The sequence below is a fragment of the Salmo salar genome, chromosome ssa20 (genome assembly GCF_905237065.1).
Source record: "Salmo salar chromosome ssa20, Ssal_v3.1, whole genome shotgun sequence".
Classification (NCBI taxonomy): Eukaryota; Metazoa; Chordata; class Actinopteri; order Salmoniformes; family Salmonidae; genus Salmo; species Salmo salar.
The window spans coordinates 55,881,166-55,898,529 of record NC_059461.1 but is presented as its reverse complement, the minus strand read 5'-3'; the positions used below and the strand labels follow the sequence as shown (position 1 = coordinate 55,898,529).

Sequence of the window (17,364 nt, the reverse complement as noted above, 5' to 3'; positions counted from 1 at the left end):
GAAAGGAGGGGCTTTGTACAAAACAAAGTCATCAGCAATTGGATTGTCTCTAACCAATCAGTGTATCAACCCATCGGTTTTTGGACCAATCAGATGGCCACAAATGTGTTCACGTTTGGTGAAGCGTCGGGCAGGTTCTCGGATCCAGACTCCTTGCAGAGAAGAAGCTCACGTCCGTGGCCTAGCGTTTGGCAAGAGCAAGGAGTCTGGGTAGCCAGGCAAGGTGTCACCAGAGGTTTATGTTAATGTAAGCTCCAGTGTTATTGGCCGTGTTTGAGAGGCTCGAAACTGTAATGTGTCATAGGTAAATTGTGACTGACTGATCTACAAATAATAATGAGTAGTTATTTATGATGCAAGGTTCTTTGTAGATCAGTCGGCAGTCGCCTGCGCAGTCGGCAGCAACGCCGAACTAGCCCAATGTGCTTCCATCAGTAGCTTGACACAAAAGACTTGTGGTGAGCATAATCAACAACCTCTGCATCATTCAAGACTGTTGCTTTGTGAGAAGATGTTGAAGTTCAGTTAGCCATTATTACTGTGTAAGTAAATATCTTAAAAAGTACCCAGGGCCTTGCCTTGGCTCCAAGTCAGAGCAGGTCCACCGGAACTACAGCCCAGTGAGTCACAGATGCTGACCCGCATAGATGGAAATAGAATAGTGTGAGCCTTCTGGGTAAAACACGGGGATAAATCCTCAGTGGAAATGCACCATTAGTTAAAGAGATCTGTGATGGATGATGATGTGACTTCCTGGAGCCAAGAGACATCAGGATGGAAGGAAATTAATCACAAGGATGGTTAGCAGGAAACACTAGGATTACATGGTGATGACATACTACCACAGAGACGCCTGCTCGCCCTACCGCCTAGGCTGCCCACCAAACTACGAGAAACACTGGTCAGTTACCGATTGATCACGTATCGCCTTTATTAAATACTTAACAACCTCCCCTACAGTGAACGGTTACAAAATGGTACCTCTCATCAAACAGGACACTGTTCAATTTACAAAGCAGTCACTTTTTGGAAAGGGAAAACAAAAAAAAGACACTTGTATAGCCAGGTCACCCCAGACTTTTCATACCTCTACGGAATTAAGTGAGTTTATTTTATTTGTTTGAAACTTCAACAAAACAAGAATGTCAGTGTCTGTTTCTCCTCTCACGGTTACAGGCTGCATCGCACTTAAATGCAGGCGGGAAGTGTCTCTCACCAAATGATTTGATTTAACTGTCATGTGACATAGGGAGGAGACAGGCAGATATAAGTATAAAAAAATAAATTAAAATGATCATATCTCACACATGACAGACAGACACTCATGACAGTTGTGGTTTTCAATTGTACAGTTCTGACTCAGTGGCAGAGAGGTGTGAGTGGAACCTCAAGCAGGGGTGTGTGGGGTGGTGGGACCAACATGGCCGACATAGTCATAGGCTTCACCCCGACACACAACAAACAAACAGAAGAGGCTAGAGAGAACACAGTGCTGAAAGAGCAGAGGGCTCAAATATATAAAACAAAAAAGAGACAGCCGACAGAGGAGAAAGAGTGACAGATAACAGACAGACAAGCACAAAGAAATTACTTCAAATCAAGCAAACAAAAGAGTTGTATTCATATATAATATACTGTACTGTTATAACGCTACAGGCAGAGGGATTGGCAGTAAATATTCTCTATGTGTTATCTTAGCCTGTGATTGGACTAGAAAAGATACAATGATTGACAAGAATTCTTCCCACGGCGACAGTGGAAGTCAGTGACGTGAAAGGGTTGGTGGGATGGGACAGAACGGTTGATAAAGGGAGAGTTTGGAGACTGGAGTTACAAACAAATGCAAAGGAAAATGAACAGGACTAGGAGGAGCATAAATGAGGAAGTACAGCCCATTTAAATCTCTGGACTCTTATGTTACTGTTGTCCAACAATTGTTTTCTCTCAAAGCAGGGAGGAACTCTCATAAAGGGAATACATTTATTTATACATCTGTTTGTTTTAAAATAGAGGTCTCTCTTTCCCAGACTCCAACATATCCCTCCCTCCCACACCCTCCCTCCCCGGCCCCAAAGTCTGTTATAGAATCTCATTAGCAAACACTGCAGGTGTGACGCCTGACCAACACGTTCAAACGTTCACCGTCTGTGGCCAGTCCGGCTCCCGCCTCAGTGCGCTCCTTGCTGATGCGTTCAGTGTCCGTGTCTAAAACAATGTTCGACCAGCCAGGTGGATAGGCTCAGATATCACTGGCAGAAGGGTGATGCCGTGGGGTCAAAGCCTTTGAAAACCTCCTTCAGAGAAGCATTGTCCTGCTCCGTGGTGGTGGTGTCGCCAGGCTGGGCAGGGCTGTTCCCACCAAAGGGGCTGCCGGAGCCGCTGGGCTTGCTGGCCTGTTTCACCATGGTGAAGAGCGAGGACACAGGCAGGTTGTGGACACCCGCCGGGGCCTGCTCAGCAGCACCAGGGGGACCCTGTCCGGCCGTGGAGGAGCCAGAGGCAGCAGGACCTCCGGGGGGCCCGGTGGACGGCGAGGGTGCAGGCTTGGGCCTAGGTCGGTTATAGCTGTTGTAGCGGTCAGTGGACTGCTCGCTGCTCTTCTCTGGCTCCGGCTGGTCCAGGGCAGACTTACGGACAAACAGGGGCTCCTTGGCCTTGAGCTTGGCTGGCGCCGCCTCACTGGGTTTGGGCTCTGTGGGGCCGCTGCTGGGGGTAGTGTTTGTGGCGGCACCAGGGCCCTCAAGTTTACCTGCACTAGGAGTCCGGGGGTCATATAGACTGATCCCACTCAGCACACTGCTGCCACCAACTGCACCCCCTCCACGGCCCACCCCACCTGCAGACAGTAGCCGAGGGTCGTAGGGGGCGATGGTGGGGGAGGAGGAACCGGTGGTGGGTGGAGGGGCTACCGGGGAGACCGTCAGAGAGGGGACAGGGGACTCTGAAGGCTGCTTCAGGGCAGATTTCTGCGGCTGGAGCCGTGGGTCAGCAGGGGCTTTGCGGGCCATTCGAGGATCGACGGGCTTGTCGACAGGGGTGGGCAACAAAGCAGGAGGCCCCGGCAAGAGAGTTGTTGGAGGGACAAGGGGGAGAGGAGGGGATGACTGCGAGGGGCTGGATGAGGCGTTAACAGTCTTGAGGATGCGAGAGAGCAGCTCAAAGTCTGGGAGGGAGGAGGAGGCTGGAGCGGGGGGTTCTAAGGAGGGAGGGGGGACGGGTGGGGTAGGGGGGAGGGCCGTGTGGATCCGCTGCTGGCTGCGTGAGAGGCGGGGGTCCAGGGCTGAGACAGGGGGGATGCCTGGGGGGAGGGGGAGGAGGTCCTGTTTAGGGATTGGGATGGGGATGAGGTCCTCAGGGTTCCATGTCACTGTCTTAGCGTATGGGGGCATGTGCAGGAGAATGTCCTTCTTGATGTGGCTGAACTGCTTCAGCTGGGAGCGCGGGTCCCTCAGGGCCATGCCCATCAGGGGGTCCAGGGGGATGGGCACAGGCTTGTCCCTCAGAACCCTCTCCGTCTCCTCCTCCTCTGCAGGGGGCGCCGTGAGGGGCGGGGGCTTGTACACCAGGGGGGCGTCTGGTTTAGGGGTGAGAGTGGCGGTGGCAAGCCGGGCCAGGCGGGGGTCTGCAGGGGTGATGGTGGATGCCGAGGAGGGGTTGGGAGAGTCCAAGGCCTGGGCAGAGTCTGTGGCCCGGGAGAGGCGGGGATCACGAGCCAGCCGGGGATCCCCCTGGCGGGGGTCCGCCGGTCGGATGGGGGGGTGCGCTGGGGAGCCTTTCTGGAGGCGGGGGTCGCTGGGTGGGCCCTCAGGTTTGGGGGGCCCCTGGCTCTGCTGGCGGAGCGTCTTCAGGATGGATGTGACACTGCCGCCTCCATCCTCATCCTCACTGGAGTACCAGTTAGCTGAGTCACCTAGGAGGTAAAGCAACAGGAATCAGTGATGTCACCCAGTTTAGAAACCACAACCAGTATAGCAACCACAACCACCAAAAACTAGGGGTGTGAACATTTAAACATTTAAACGTATTTGGGACCCTTAACATCAAGAACAATGTTTTTTCCCCCCCACAATTTTTATCACAGTGCAGCTGGCTCGCCTGCTCTTTCTCTTTGCAAATGATGAGAGTGTGTTCAGTCTTCGGTCTGTAGCGTGTAGAATATCCTAGCCTATTCATTGTTGACAGGCCCTGCTTTACTGAGGTTGTGAGACATTGCAAGCCAAGAAATTTCGAGACACAGCATTCCATTGGGAGATACAGCTTTTGATTGCCGGTAGATAGGCCTAGTGTACAGTTCTGACTGTCTGCCTGACCTGCCTATACTGTGCCCCTCCTCTCTCTATCCGTCCCTGGCTAGCTCACTATGAAAGATGTGAGTGTTTGGGTTCTCGGAAGTACGGCAACTAATCAGTCTCGTCCTTTCCAAAAATACTGAATCTTAGGTGTCGATTCCTAGTGGAAGATGTTTTGTTTCTACTAAATGTCTTGTTAAGTCACGGTATTTCAACTTTAAAGTACATTTGTAGGAGAGTGGTCTTGCGAGCAGGCAGGCAGGCTGCGCGCAGGCAGGCTGCGCACAGGCAGCTCAAGATAATTTGATTGACAGTTCCTTTACAGAGAAATATAATGCCTGTTCACTGATGCTTCAAACCTATCTCCAGAGAAGGTTTCGTGTTGGCATTTAAAAAGCCATAGTGTACCCTTACAGCCGTAGCCCTTATAAGGGTATATGACTACGGTAGATTTGACTTCATTGCCTTTCCCAAGTGGTCATACATACGTAATAGGACCATTATTCTGCATTGACGTGGAATTGTATTATATTTTTCTTATAGTTTTAATGGAAAACAGAAAAAATTGCTGTTTTAAACATTAAGCAAAATTGTCCATTTGTCACGTCCCTACTGAAATCCACCTACAATCAGAGCCGCGGGCCAATTTTTTCTGGAGTGGATGGTCGGGGGCCGGAACATAATTACAAATCATTTGTAGACTGCAATTTGACCGCAAGAACCCCAAACAGATATAATATTTGACTAAAACATAATTTCAGACCTTGCTTACATTTGTATACAATCACATGTACAGTATCGCTCCTTTATGCCTAGGAATACTTGGGAACAAATTTAAAAAAATGCCTTTTTTTTTTTACAGTCTTTTATGTCCAACAATGAAAAAACAGAAAACTTGGGGGGCCAAATAAAAACACCCACGGCCAAAATCGGCCCGCGGGTCGTCAGTTGGAGAACCCTGACTTAAATCAATGTCAGAGCCCAAGATAATTAGTAAAGTATCTCACACAACAACAGCTCCACCTAGCGAGGGTGTAGAGGCCAATTGGAGTCCCTAATCTGATCCATGGGAGTATATTACGCAACCACAGCCCAGAGGATGTTGACTCTGCTGAGGGGTTCCGGTGAGGGTCAACGGTGTCATACAGACATTTCCTGCCTCCCCGGGATACATATACACTACCAGTCAAAAGTTTGGGGTCACTTAGACATTTTCTTGTTTTTGAAAGAAAAGCACTTTTTTTTTGTCTATTAACATCAAATTGATCAGAAATACAGTGTAGACATTGTTAATGTTGTAAATTAATATTGTAGCTGGAAACTACTGATTTTTAATGGAATATCTACATAGGCGTACAGAGGCCCATTATCAGCAACCATCACTCCTGTGTTCCAATGGCACATTACAGAACAGCACAAACTTGGCTCTAACCAGAAAGGAAAGATGAGTGGGAGGCCCCGGTGCACAACTGAGCAAGAGAACAAGTACATTAGTGTCGAGTTTGAGAAACAGACGCCTCACAAGTCCTCAACTGTCAGCTTCATTAAAATATTAACCGCAATACACCAGTCTCAACAGCAACAGTGAAGAGGCGATTCCGGTTGCTGGTCTTCTAGACAGAGTTTCTCTGTCCAGTGTCTGTGTTCTTTTGCCCATCTTAATAATTTATTTTTATTGGCCAGTCTGAGATATGGCTTTTTCTTTGCAACTCTGTCTAGAAGGCCAGCATCCCGGAGTCGCCTCTTCACTGTTGACGTCGAGACTGGTGTTTTGCAAGTACTTTTTAAGCCTGTAAATGAACCCACAAACGCTGACGCTCCAGATACTCAATTAGTCCAAAGAAGGCCAGTTTTATTGCTTCTTTAATCAGAACAAGTTTTCAGCTGTGCTAACATAATTGCAAAAGGGTTTTCTAATGATCAATTAGCCTTTTAAAATGACAAACTTGGATTAGCTAACACAACGTTGCCATTGGAACACAGGAGTGATGGTGTCTGATAATGGGCTTCTGTACGCCTATGTAGATATTCCATTAAAAACCAGCCGTTTTCAGCTACAATAGTAATTTACAACATTAACCATGTCTACACTGTATTTCTGATCACTATGATGTTATTTTAATCAACAAAAAATTTGCTTTTCTTTCAAAAACAAGGACATTTCTAAGTGACCCGAAACTTTTGAACGGTAGTGTACATTTGTATCCAAACAAAAAGAGACAGGAACACTGTAAACTTTCCACGGACTTAAGCAAGCACTTTTCGGGTCTAAAACCGTACAACTTATGAATCATAGCATTAGCTTTAGTTGTGTCCTAAATGGCACTCTATTCCCTTTATAGTGAACTACTTATGACCAGGGCCCAGCCAGGGACGTAGCCAGGGTTTACACAGCATATGCACTCGACTCAACCTTTTTTATGCGCTCTATGTAGCCTATACGGGTGAGCGCGACCTCTAGCCAGTATTTATATTGTGTCTGTATCAATATTGCATAGTCCTGCAGTGTTTATACTGTGTCAGTGGGAATTGTTTGTTTTGTCTATGGAGAATTGAGACAGTGCCTGCAGTAATTTCCCATGGTGGTGCATGCCAGGTTTACCAGGCCCAGGAGAAGTGCTTATGTTACTGCCTGTGCAGGCTTGCCGTTATATTAGTCCCTAAGCAAAATAGACATCAATACAGTGTCTATGGCTCGAGGGCCACATCGGGATTTCAAAATGTATCGAGGGGAAGGGCAGTTACTTGAAAACGTATAGGTCCATTATAATTTCAACGGACTGTACATTCTATCTAGTTTTAGACATTGAAGAGTGGCCTGGGTGGCCTAGACTGGTGGAGCACTTCAGCAACTCTCCTCTATCTATCCTATCTCTATATCCTATCCAATAACCTTTTTTTTTTTTTTGAGTGGCCTGGAGTTTTTTTAACCCCCTAGAGTCTAAGCCTGGGGGGGTTCTACTAAGCTAACATATGGAATTGTTTTAAGATGATCATACCAAGGATCATTTAGATATTTGATTTAGAATTTTAGGACCCCTTTAGGTATAAAAAAATATATAAAAAAATGATTTGATGAAACACTGAACGTATGTTGCCCCTGGTCTACAGTGTGTGTGAAGAGCGTACCGTCCACATCCCTTTCTCCTCCCCCCTTGGCCAGTCTGGCCCTCTCCTCGTCCTCCTGCTGTTTCTGCTGGATTCTCAGGAACAGCATGCGCTGGGCCGGCGGCAGGAAGTCGGGCATGCCCATCCCCGCCTGCTGACTGGCCGAGCCTCCGTTCGAGGGAACATCCGGGCCTCCCATGGAGCTCTGGTTTCCTCCCGATCCTCTTCCTTCTTTCTCGTCCATCCCTCCAAAGCCCTGGAAGTCATCACCTGGAAGGTACAGGAGGAGGGTTGACAACTCCAACACTCTGAGACACATTACAGTACAGGTTTAGATTCAATCTGAAATTATATTGGAGGGGCCAACATTAGTCTCTGATGCGAACAGTGACTGTATGGTTCGTTAATTATGTGATACGCTGTCAGCTCAGCTTACCTTCCTCCACCACCCCATCCATATTCATGTCTTGCTGCTGGTTGAAGAAGCTGTCAAAGAAGTTACCCCCTGGAGGAGGTCCGGGGGGCATCATGGGCCCCCCTTCTGGGCCAAAGCCTGGCATCATGGGGGGTCCTCCGGGGCCCATAGGCGGGGGAGGACCCATTGACATGTCTGGGGGCATCATGCCAGGTGGAGGGAACCGAGGTGGAGGCCCACCAGGCCCACCGGGGAGCCCTTGGGGGCCAGTTACACCAGCTTGGCCTGTGGCAGTTCCAGGGGTCTGACCTCTGTAGAGAGAAGGATTGTTGAGTTAAACCATGTTCCTAGTACATACTCAAACTATAAAAGCCACATAAATAGGTGTGGATGGATGTGAAAAGCTCACCTGTGATTAGCTAGTTTCTGAGCTAGCTGTCCAGTGGGCTGCACCTTGATCTCAAACAGCGAGGGGATCTTCTTCCCACCATTGCCGGAACAGGGGGGTGGGGGGCCCATGGATGGTGGTGGGGGACCATTGGGGTTGGGAGGGCCCTGGTAGGGGCCACTTTCTGGGTAGGGGGGAGGGGGGCCAGGACAGGGACCGGGCCCTTGGGTAGGCCCTGGGCCGGGGAGGCCGTTGGGGGACATGGGGCCCTGTGGTGGTCCAGGAGGTCCAAAGTCCCCAGAACCAGAGTTGTCAGGAGGCCCTGGTCTGGGCGGTGTCGGGAGCAGGCCCACCCCTGGAGGAGGCTTGGGAAGGGGGTTGATCCCCTGCTTCTTTAGCTCCTCCACCTCCTTCTCATCCTCAGCTCCAGCCTCGGCATCCTCCGCAAGCATCTAGGAACACAAGAGATCAAAAGGTGATCAAAAGGGGTTAACAGACTAACACAGACAGAGCAAGAAACACCAGAAATGAGAAGAGAGTGAGTAAAAGTGCGAGAGCGTTAAAGAAACAGAGGTGGTGTCTAAATCCACTTGAGGACGGCTCACCTTGTTCAGCAGGTCTTGGGTGTCGTCGGTCAGAGGCTCGTGGGAGAACATGCATTCGTCTCCATTCACACAGCTCCCGGTGGTGTGGAATAGCTTGCAGGGGAAATCACGTGCTGGCGAGTTAAAGAACTATGGATGGCCTGGATGGACTGAACTTACTCAAAGACGGTCTCATGGCCATATAGGCCCGATACTCAAAAAGCATCCCAGGGGTAGCAGTGATATAGGCTATACTAAACTTGGCAACTAGTATGGCCGTTCTAGTTATGCTAGCTGTAAACACACACTGAAGGGAATATATGTAATGTCCTATCTGATACAAAGTGGACTGCAGGTAAAGGATATCATGCATGTAGGGGCAGTTTTCAGCCCGCGCGCAGAAGCCGGTGATGTAGAACTTGCAGAGTTCTTTCTTCTTGGGCAGCTCAATGTCGTGGCTGAAGTTGCAGTGTTCCCCCTGGAAAGTTGGCAAAGAGATAAAACGATCAAAATCACGTTTGGACAAGATTTTAAAAAGTAGTTGACGGTAACATGTTAGAAGAATGATTTGACATTCTATTGAGAATGCCTCTCCGCTCAAATTCTATGATTTCATTCTTACCCAAGTACAGCGGCCCTCCATGTAGTACTTGCAGATAGCTTTCCCTTTCTTGTCTTGGTGCTTGTCCCCCTGGTGCTTGTTGTGCTGGCCGCCTCCTCCATCCTGCACCACAACACAAACAAACAGGTTCTATTTGGCCTTGCGGTGAGGTCTTCCAAGGATTACTAGTTTTAGAGTGTTATCAGAAATCCAACTTGTACAGGTTGAGTATTCATTCAGAGGAGCGAGCAGGTCTGTAAGGTGTTGGTTTCATTCTCACCCCCATGTCCCCCATGTCTCCATTGTTGTCCTCTTCGTGACCCTGGTCTCCGCCCCCTCGGCCTCTCCCTCGGTTCCGCCCTCGGCCTCCCCGGTTCATACCACGCCCTTGTTTCCCACGGCCCCTTCCCCGCCCACCTTTGCCACCTGGTTGGAGCAGGGAGAAAGACACTTCATCAGTGGGCTACAATGGAACAAGCAAGGCAACCATTTTGGATCGGGTGCAAAGCATGTTTACTTAGAAAGGACATCAGAACAGCTAACCTAGTATGTATATTACAGTAGCATGACTAAGTATTGTTTAGTATGAATAATTCTGACAGCCAACTCACCCCTTCCACGGTCTTTGGACTTCCTGTACTGAGAGTATTCATCATAGTCATCTTCACCCATGTGGTCATAGTCATCATCTCCATACTAGAACACAACATCAACTGAATGAGGAACAATTCAGAAACCAGAATATACTTTCCTGAGATGTTCAGCATTTTGCTGCTTTAGCAGCACACCAGTACGATTGATAGATAATTTCACATTGTCTGTGCATCTGGGGCCAGAGGATGACTGTCTTTGACTCACCTCCATCTCATCTCCTCCTCCTCCCCCTCCTCCTCCTCCGTACATCATCCCTTCTCCGTCCTCATTGTCTCCACCCATCTTGCCCCCTCGCCCCCGACCCCTGCTCCCTCCTCTTCCTCTACCTCCACGCCCTCCTCCTCTCATGCCTCCTCGACCTCGCTGGTTCTTCATACGACCTTTACCTCCTGTGGAGAAAGAAAACGAAACACTGTCAGCACCTTTTGTTAGCATATGAAAGGCACGCGGGGACCTGCAAGCAAACTAGTAAAGGTTGTTCAATTCACCTCTGACCCCATTTTTGCTACCTCTGCCCCCGCGACTGTTGCCCCTTCCACCTCCATCACCGCTGCCTCCCTCCTTGGCCTTGCGGTACTGGTTGAGCTCCTTGGTGAAGTCATCGTAGTCTTCATCGCCCATCTCCTCGTCCTCCTCTCCCTCGTAGTTCTCCTCTTCATAATCGCCGTAGCCCCCGTAGCCTTGCTTGTCCATCTTTACGTAGCTGCCCTTCTTAGGCATGGGGCCACCGTGGCCGGAGGACGGGGCTGGTGGGTAACCTCCAAGGGACTTGGAAACAATCAATCATTGTTAGACCACTGTGATTACATGGTAGTAAACAGATTAGTAACTCCACAGCAAGTATCTTCAATCATGTGATTTAGAGCACTGCCATGGGGTAACTTACAGAAGGGGGATACGTAGGGCTATAGTCCCGATACTTCCTCTTCTCACTTGGGCTATAGTCAGAGTCATCGCTAAAGTCTGAGTGGTCATCACTGGAGGAGGCATGACGCTGTAACACCACACACACAACACAGAAAGAGGGATAGGTTGAGTGAAAAAGAACTTAGAAACATCTTTAAACTACAGTAGGAAAGCAATAACCTCCCTGATCTGAAGGGTCTGTATAGGACGATGACACCCAGAACAGAGCTGGATGTGAAACACACACACACACAAACATTTACTTTGTGCTTGGATTTGCGTCTCTTCTTGGCTCTCCTCTTCTCCTTCTCCCGCTCCCTCTCTTTTCTCCTCTTCCTCTTGTGGCGGCGGGCCTTCTCGTCATCCTTCTCGTCGCCGCTGGCGTGGCGCTCTTTGCTGCGGTGAGTTTTCTCTGGGGGGGCCGCCTCTGCTGCTGCTGTTGTTCCTTCACCTTCACCTCCATCTTCTCCTCCTCCTCCGGCGCTGGGCTCCTCTGCCACCTCTACCTCTCCACCATCATCCTCCAGCTCCCCCTCTTCCAACTCACCATCCTCACGCCTGTGACAGAGGACAGATAGACAGGACATCAAAATGCTGTTCAAGCCACACTCAGGTCTCATCCGAGTAGTTCATGTTTGGACTCCCAGTATGGGACAGGTGGATGGTTCCTGGGTGTTGAACATTACATTCCTAGACACCACCAGACTATAATAATAAGGGATCAAAGCTTTTTGTCTGGGGAAAGGTACAGTGGAATAAAATGGCATTAACAACCGCGACTGCTAGTTTGGGAATTTGGATAATTCCTTTTTCATGGTGGTAACATTGCAAGTCTCAGGTGTACCCGTTTTACACATTTTATATTGAGGTGTAGCCCGAGCGAGTCACTTCCCTCATGTTCTAACTCGAGTAATTCAATCAGTAGGTTTCAGTTGCTAATTATGGCGTTTCCTTGTGTGTTTCTGTACGTTTGTCTTGACAGTGGAGATAACACGGTTATCCGCAGGGCCAATCAGCTGTTGTTATCCTATGACAATGTCTGAGAGCTGCGTTTGTCTGAACTCGTCAAACAGTCACACCACCGTTCACCCACAAACCATGACACAATGTAGGCTGCTCTGCTATAACACTCTGATGAGTCATTAGTGTTGTGTTTGGGTTGGCTGTTATTGTGGGTGACATGAAGGACCTAGTGTCTGCTGAGAGTCAAGAGGGCCAGATCATGTTTTTCTTAGATTGACCGCATAGGCATAGGCCTACTGACTGTATGCTGGAGATAGGACTGCTAGGGTGTAAAGGCTGTGTGTTATTTCTGGGTCAAAACAAGCAGAGTTATTGTCAGGGGGTCAGGGATAAGGTGGGTGTGCTCTGTGGTAAACAAATTAAATGGCAGTTAATATATGGGACAGCAATCAGTAACAGCAAGTTTCTCTGAACAGCATTTCAATATAGGTATGACATTTCCATGTGTGTGTAGTGTGTACACTGAGCTTCACTGGTTTGTCTCTATGGACTGGGAAAAGTTGAAAGTGATGCAACTATTATGATGTAACAGGTTGGGGGAGGGCGATTCAGTAGGTCCCAACTTGCTGGACTGGACATGGGCAATCCGTGGGCTTTCATTACGCAGGGTGGATTCAACATCAACATTCAACACTATCTCAAGGACATTTTGAAAGCAATAGGCCCATCACTAAATCGAGTTAGTCATTCCTGTGCAGGGAGACAGAAGTGTTTACATACAAATAATCTTAAACAGTCTGCTATTTATCAGTGAAGACCAGTCAATTTCCTCTCGCAACAGTCCTCAACAGCATACAATATGCTTGCTTAGGAGATTACAAATATTTAACCAACAACCAATACAAATCTCAAACGTTACACAGAAAACCACAATGGTCAAAACTATATTACAACTGGAATAGCTAGGCCTAAATGTAACTAGAGAACACAGACCTAAATGTAACTAGAGAACACAGACAGCAAGAAACAGATACTTTTCCCCCTTGCCTGCTTTCAAGGTGTAGTTTCACACAGAGACACCATTGCATGATTTACTGAAACACACTGGTGTGACAATAAGGCAGGTGTGGTGGTGGTGATGATAAGTAGGATATGACCACCATGTCCATTTGAAGCCTCACTTTAGCCATCGAGTCCAGCCTACAGAGTTAACAGATATTTGCTGACACTGATCAGAGCAGGCTTGAGTAACAGCCTAGCTTTCAGTCTCTGGTATAGCCTAATTTCAAAATGGTACAGGTTAGGCCTTTACTCTATTATCCAAATACAGACTGGAATAGAATTGACTTTTGGCCAAAGTACACAGAAATGGTTTGGGTAGTAAAACAATGAGTTAGATGTAGGCTATAGAATAGACTTTACTCTGAGCATACAGACCCAATCTGTGGACATAGGCCTATAGGCCAATTGAAACAAATAAAATGTCAACTATCTCTCTTTATACTCACACCACATCCTCAACATACTAACTTCCTATCTAGGACATTACTTTCCTCCTGGGCCAGAAGGTTTCTGGGTCTTACTAAAGTCTCCTGCTCCTACTTACGTTTAGTTATCCTAAGTTTACTCTCAGCCAGAGGGACCACATATAGATCTAGTCACTCTTAAATAAACCAAATTAATCAAAACGTTTATTTTTCCTTCATTGTCAATGGCATGGTTTTACAACCTGGCCTAAAACAATGGAGTCCACATAATTTAACTCAGCACAGCCCACCCTTAAATCAAGATCTGTCATGGCAGTCACACAAACACTCACGTCCTTCAAGAGGCACAGGGAGGCCATTCTTGATGAGCGCTGAGCTTTGCATTGCTGTGGGTTCTATGGACTGACATGGGCACACACAGATCAAAGGCTCTACTGACACAGCTCTGACTCCTGGCCATTTCCCTAGTGGGGTGCCAGGTACAAGTATTGAGGATTCTGTGGACAAGCAAAACGCTTTATCATGATTTTGCTCAGTTCAGATGCCAGCCAAGCCAACCTATACTTCTACAGAGGTGTCCCACTCCCATTGGCTGGGAGTATGCCTAACCATTTGGCTGTGTAAAGAGATGTTAGGGTCTGGCCAAACCCTATCTTGTCTTGTACTGAATGAAAACTTACTCTTACAACATTATGCAGTGGCCTATTTCAAACTGAGATTACAAGGGTTTTGGTTTATTAACATTACGGTAATAAAGGGTGTATATGAAAATGATAGTCAGGCTGGTTAGATTTCCTGACAAATGCGTGAAATAGCAAATGCCAAGCACCTGTCAACAGCCTCCTCTGGGTTTTATAGCCTACATACATCACAACGATTTTGCAAAGAAATGTTGCATCACTCCAATAACAACAGATGAGTCAGTAAATGACAGCACTCACTACTGCCAATTAGATAAGGCTCTAGTCTACTCTACGCCAAGCAACAATGCCAAGCAACTATTAACAGGGAAAAAAGTTACACTTGGATCCAAATATATAGCCTAATAAAAATAAATAATCCGCAATCAAAGGATAGGCTTGGATAATCAGACATCAAACAAGACAACCTTTACTGTTGCTATAAAGTTGTGTGCGCACTGGACACACCCTGTGTGGTTCCAAGAGCATAAACTGAGTTAATACTGAAAGTACCAGGTACAATCACTAATGTATACTCACGTTTTCACTTACAAATACATTTTACAACACTATTCATGCATTATCACAACAGGATTACAGCTTAATTAAAAAGGTCAAAAAGTTTCCTAATAATCAATTAAACTACAAACAATGGGCCTTTATCAAAATTATGGGAAGTACTTACTGTGAGAGGTTTTCTTCACATTCTGCACTCAAAAGCACTGGTATGACCCCCCCAAAGTTTTTGGAACTTAATAGTGGTCTCCCCACTTTATTATTAGGGTTTGTGCAATGTTATAACATGGGTTGTTGGGGGGAATGAATGTTGCAGACAGGGCAATCAGGTAACTAAATAGGGAACATTTGTGTTTTACTTCACTTTTTAGACATCTGAAATGCTTTGCAAACGTTCAACACAGTTCTGGGATTTGGTGGGTGTTTGGGATAACAATCTAAAGTAAAATAGCAGTCTATCCTGAGAAGAGAGAAGGGGGAAACTTTATAGGGGCACGAAATTAGCCAATTTTCCTGAACGTACATGGAAGAAAATCCATTAATGTACAGATGTAGTAATTACTTTTTGTATGGGTGGCACAAACACATTCCAAGTGGAGATGAGAACGATAAAATAATTGTGCAATCACTTTGGTTACATTGTTGCTGACTAGTTAGTATGATCAACTTCACGCCTTGGAATTGTATCAATTTCTTAATTGTTAGTGATTAAATGTTCTATCAATAGCTAGCTGGTTGGCTTAGTTAACGTTAACCTGTGGACCAATAGTTAACTTAGCTATAGTTAGCTAATAGAAGCAATTAATTTTATTCGCCGATTCAAGAGGGCTCGGTCTACTGGGTGACAAGTGACCATCTGCATCAATTCCAATGACAAAAATGTTTTCAACACAACTAGCTAGTTGCTACAAAGGCAGGCACAATGGCGGCCTTTGGTTTACTAGCTAGTCTGGCTAGATTGGTCTGGCAAGCTAGCTATCAAAAAAGAAACTGCGTAGTTAGCTAGCGTAACTAGTTAGCCACGTCGTTACTTAGCTGGAGTGCCAATAAAGGAAATACATACTATTTCCAACAACTTTCGAATGAAATCAATTACAATAAAGTCGTTAATCTGACCTGAAATACCTAGAATGGAATGATTAATTAGGAAACGGATTAAATTCGCCCTATAGGCTTGGCGGATAGTTTGCAAACTGCCTTTTTTCACGAAGGGAGGCCAGCTAGCCAACTAGCTAGCGAGTTGGAACCTTAACTAGGCCTTTCTTTGCAATGTAATTTTGCAAAGCTTTTGTGTTCAAAAACGTTTGGACATCTAGATAATTGGACATATATTCAGAAATTAATTAATTGTAGCTAGTTAAGTTAATGGTGGACAATTAGCAAGCAAAAAAAAATATCCTATTTTTTTTTCTTCATTCGGTCTTTACTTTGATGGGGATGCAACTTTGCTGGATCAGTTATTTGAACTGATGGTCACTTCTTCATAAAATAACTTCTTGAAATACTTATTCAAACTGAACAAATCCCATGTTCATATTTGACCTTCCAGTTTGCGCTGAGCAACGTTTCAAGATGGCGTTCGTTACCTCTGTACTTGTTCCCCAGAAAAAGGCGACTTTAATCCCTTTGAAAGAAAAAAAATGAAAAAGAAACCTGTGCTTTTTATGCCTAAAAAGCACAGGACAAATAAATAGTTTGATAGAAATATGATTGTAGAATTACTCGACCTTTCGTCAGTGAGAAGACTGTGTTCGTGGTTGGTTGTTGTTGGGGAGTTTGGATGGACAGTCATGCTTTCCACAGCCATTTCCTCTAGCTACATTTAGGTGCAAAAAAAATTACAACTCTACTGGCTTATGCGTCACTTAACTTGGATCTACAGTACTTGTTAATGGTTTTAGGAAGAGTTTCAGTTCATAGTAGTCAATTCCCCACTAACAGTTGTTAGAGAAATAGGTAGAAATTGTGTCCTGAGGTTCTCCGTCCTACAGTTGCGCTGTAAAATGAAACTCAACCACTTAAAATGGCTGACTCCTCCAAAGAGAAGGGGCGGGATATTCCGAACGTGACGACATAAACATTACGTTCTCAGACGTTTGTCACTGAATTACCCGAACGTTCTTCGTTCAGCAGTTGTCAAAGAGCACAATGGCATAGGTCTATGCATATCTGCAGCCAAGGGGTCTGGATTTTAGGGCATATTGAGGTGTTCTTCTGCTTGTCCAGTAATTTGAACAAGTTCGCTTTTTTCTTAGATGGTTGGTCCTCAGTTCCCTCTCCATGGCATGACAATATTGGTGGTAACTGTGGACGGCAACGTGTGTCCCAAGTCTGTATGTAGTGCATGTCTTGTACCAATTATAGTTCACGATTAAAGCCACAGTCAAATTTCAACTAATCAGTAACATTTAATTAATTCGATTGATTGGTTCAACTGTTTTGCCATATCACAATAAAATAAAAACCAAGGACCAGGTATAGGCTCCATTGTTCATGTTTTTGTTGCCATAGGAAACTTTGTAAACAAATGTAATAGCTTCATGTTTTAATTGTCATTTCCTCTCACAGAATGTCTGAGCACTGCATGTGAAAATGTAATACATTGCTTTCTTTCACTGTTATATTTTTGTTGGTAGGCCCATGCTATGATGGTATCAGTGGAGGCTCCTCAGATGAGGAAGGGGAGGACCATGCTCAGTGAATTTTATCAAAATATATTTTTTTAAACATTTAAAAAGTCATCTTTTTTAGATAAACCTATCCTAAATATAAT

General features: G+C 46.2%; 1 protein-coding gene across 1 annotated transcript; it reads right to left on the bottom strand.

The window, feature by feature from the left end:
* Window positions 1–906: 906 nt before the first annotated feature.
* zc3h4 (zinc finger CCCH-type containing 4) lies at window positions 907–16,629 on the bottom strand. The gene is made up of 14 exons (XM_014162366.2): window positions 16,319–16,629; window positions 11,209–11,503; window positions 10,926–11,033; window positions 10,528–10,807; window positions 10,244–10,428; window positions 9,997–10,081; window positions 9,666–9,811; window positions 9,407–9,508; window positions 9,151–9,262; window positions 8,806–8,915; window positions 8,222–8,652; window positions 7,834–8,123; window positions 7,419–7,667; window positions 907–3,910 (listed from the first exon to the last, which is right to left on the bottom strand). Exons 1-14 carry the CDS (start codon window positions 16,396–16,398, stop codon window positions 2,247–2,249), a joined length of 4,137 nt encoding a protein of 1,378 aa, XP_014017841.1. The 5' UTR covers window positions 16,399–16,629; the 3' UTR covers window positions 907–2,246.
* Window positions 16,630–17,364: the final 735 nt, after the last annotated feature.

Coding starts and splice junctions, on each gene's coding strand:
- zc3h4 (XM_014162366.2), bottom strand. CDS start 16,398: ATGGCTGTGGAAAGCATGACTGTCCATCCAAACTCCCCAACAACAACC. Junction 9,509..9,665: donor GAGACATGGGGGACATGGGG/GTGAGAATGAAA, acceptor GTTGTGGTGCAG/GATGGAGGAGGCGGCCAGCA. Junction 9,263..9,406: donor TGGAGGGCCGCTGTACTTGG/GTAAGAATGAAA, acceptor CCAACTTTCCAG/GGGGAACACTGCAACTTCAG.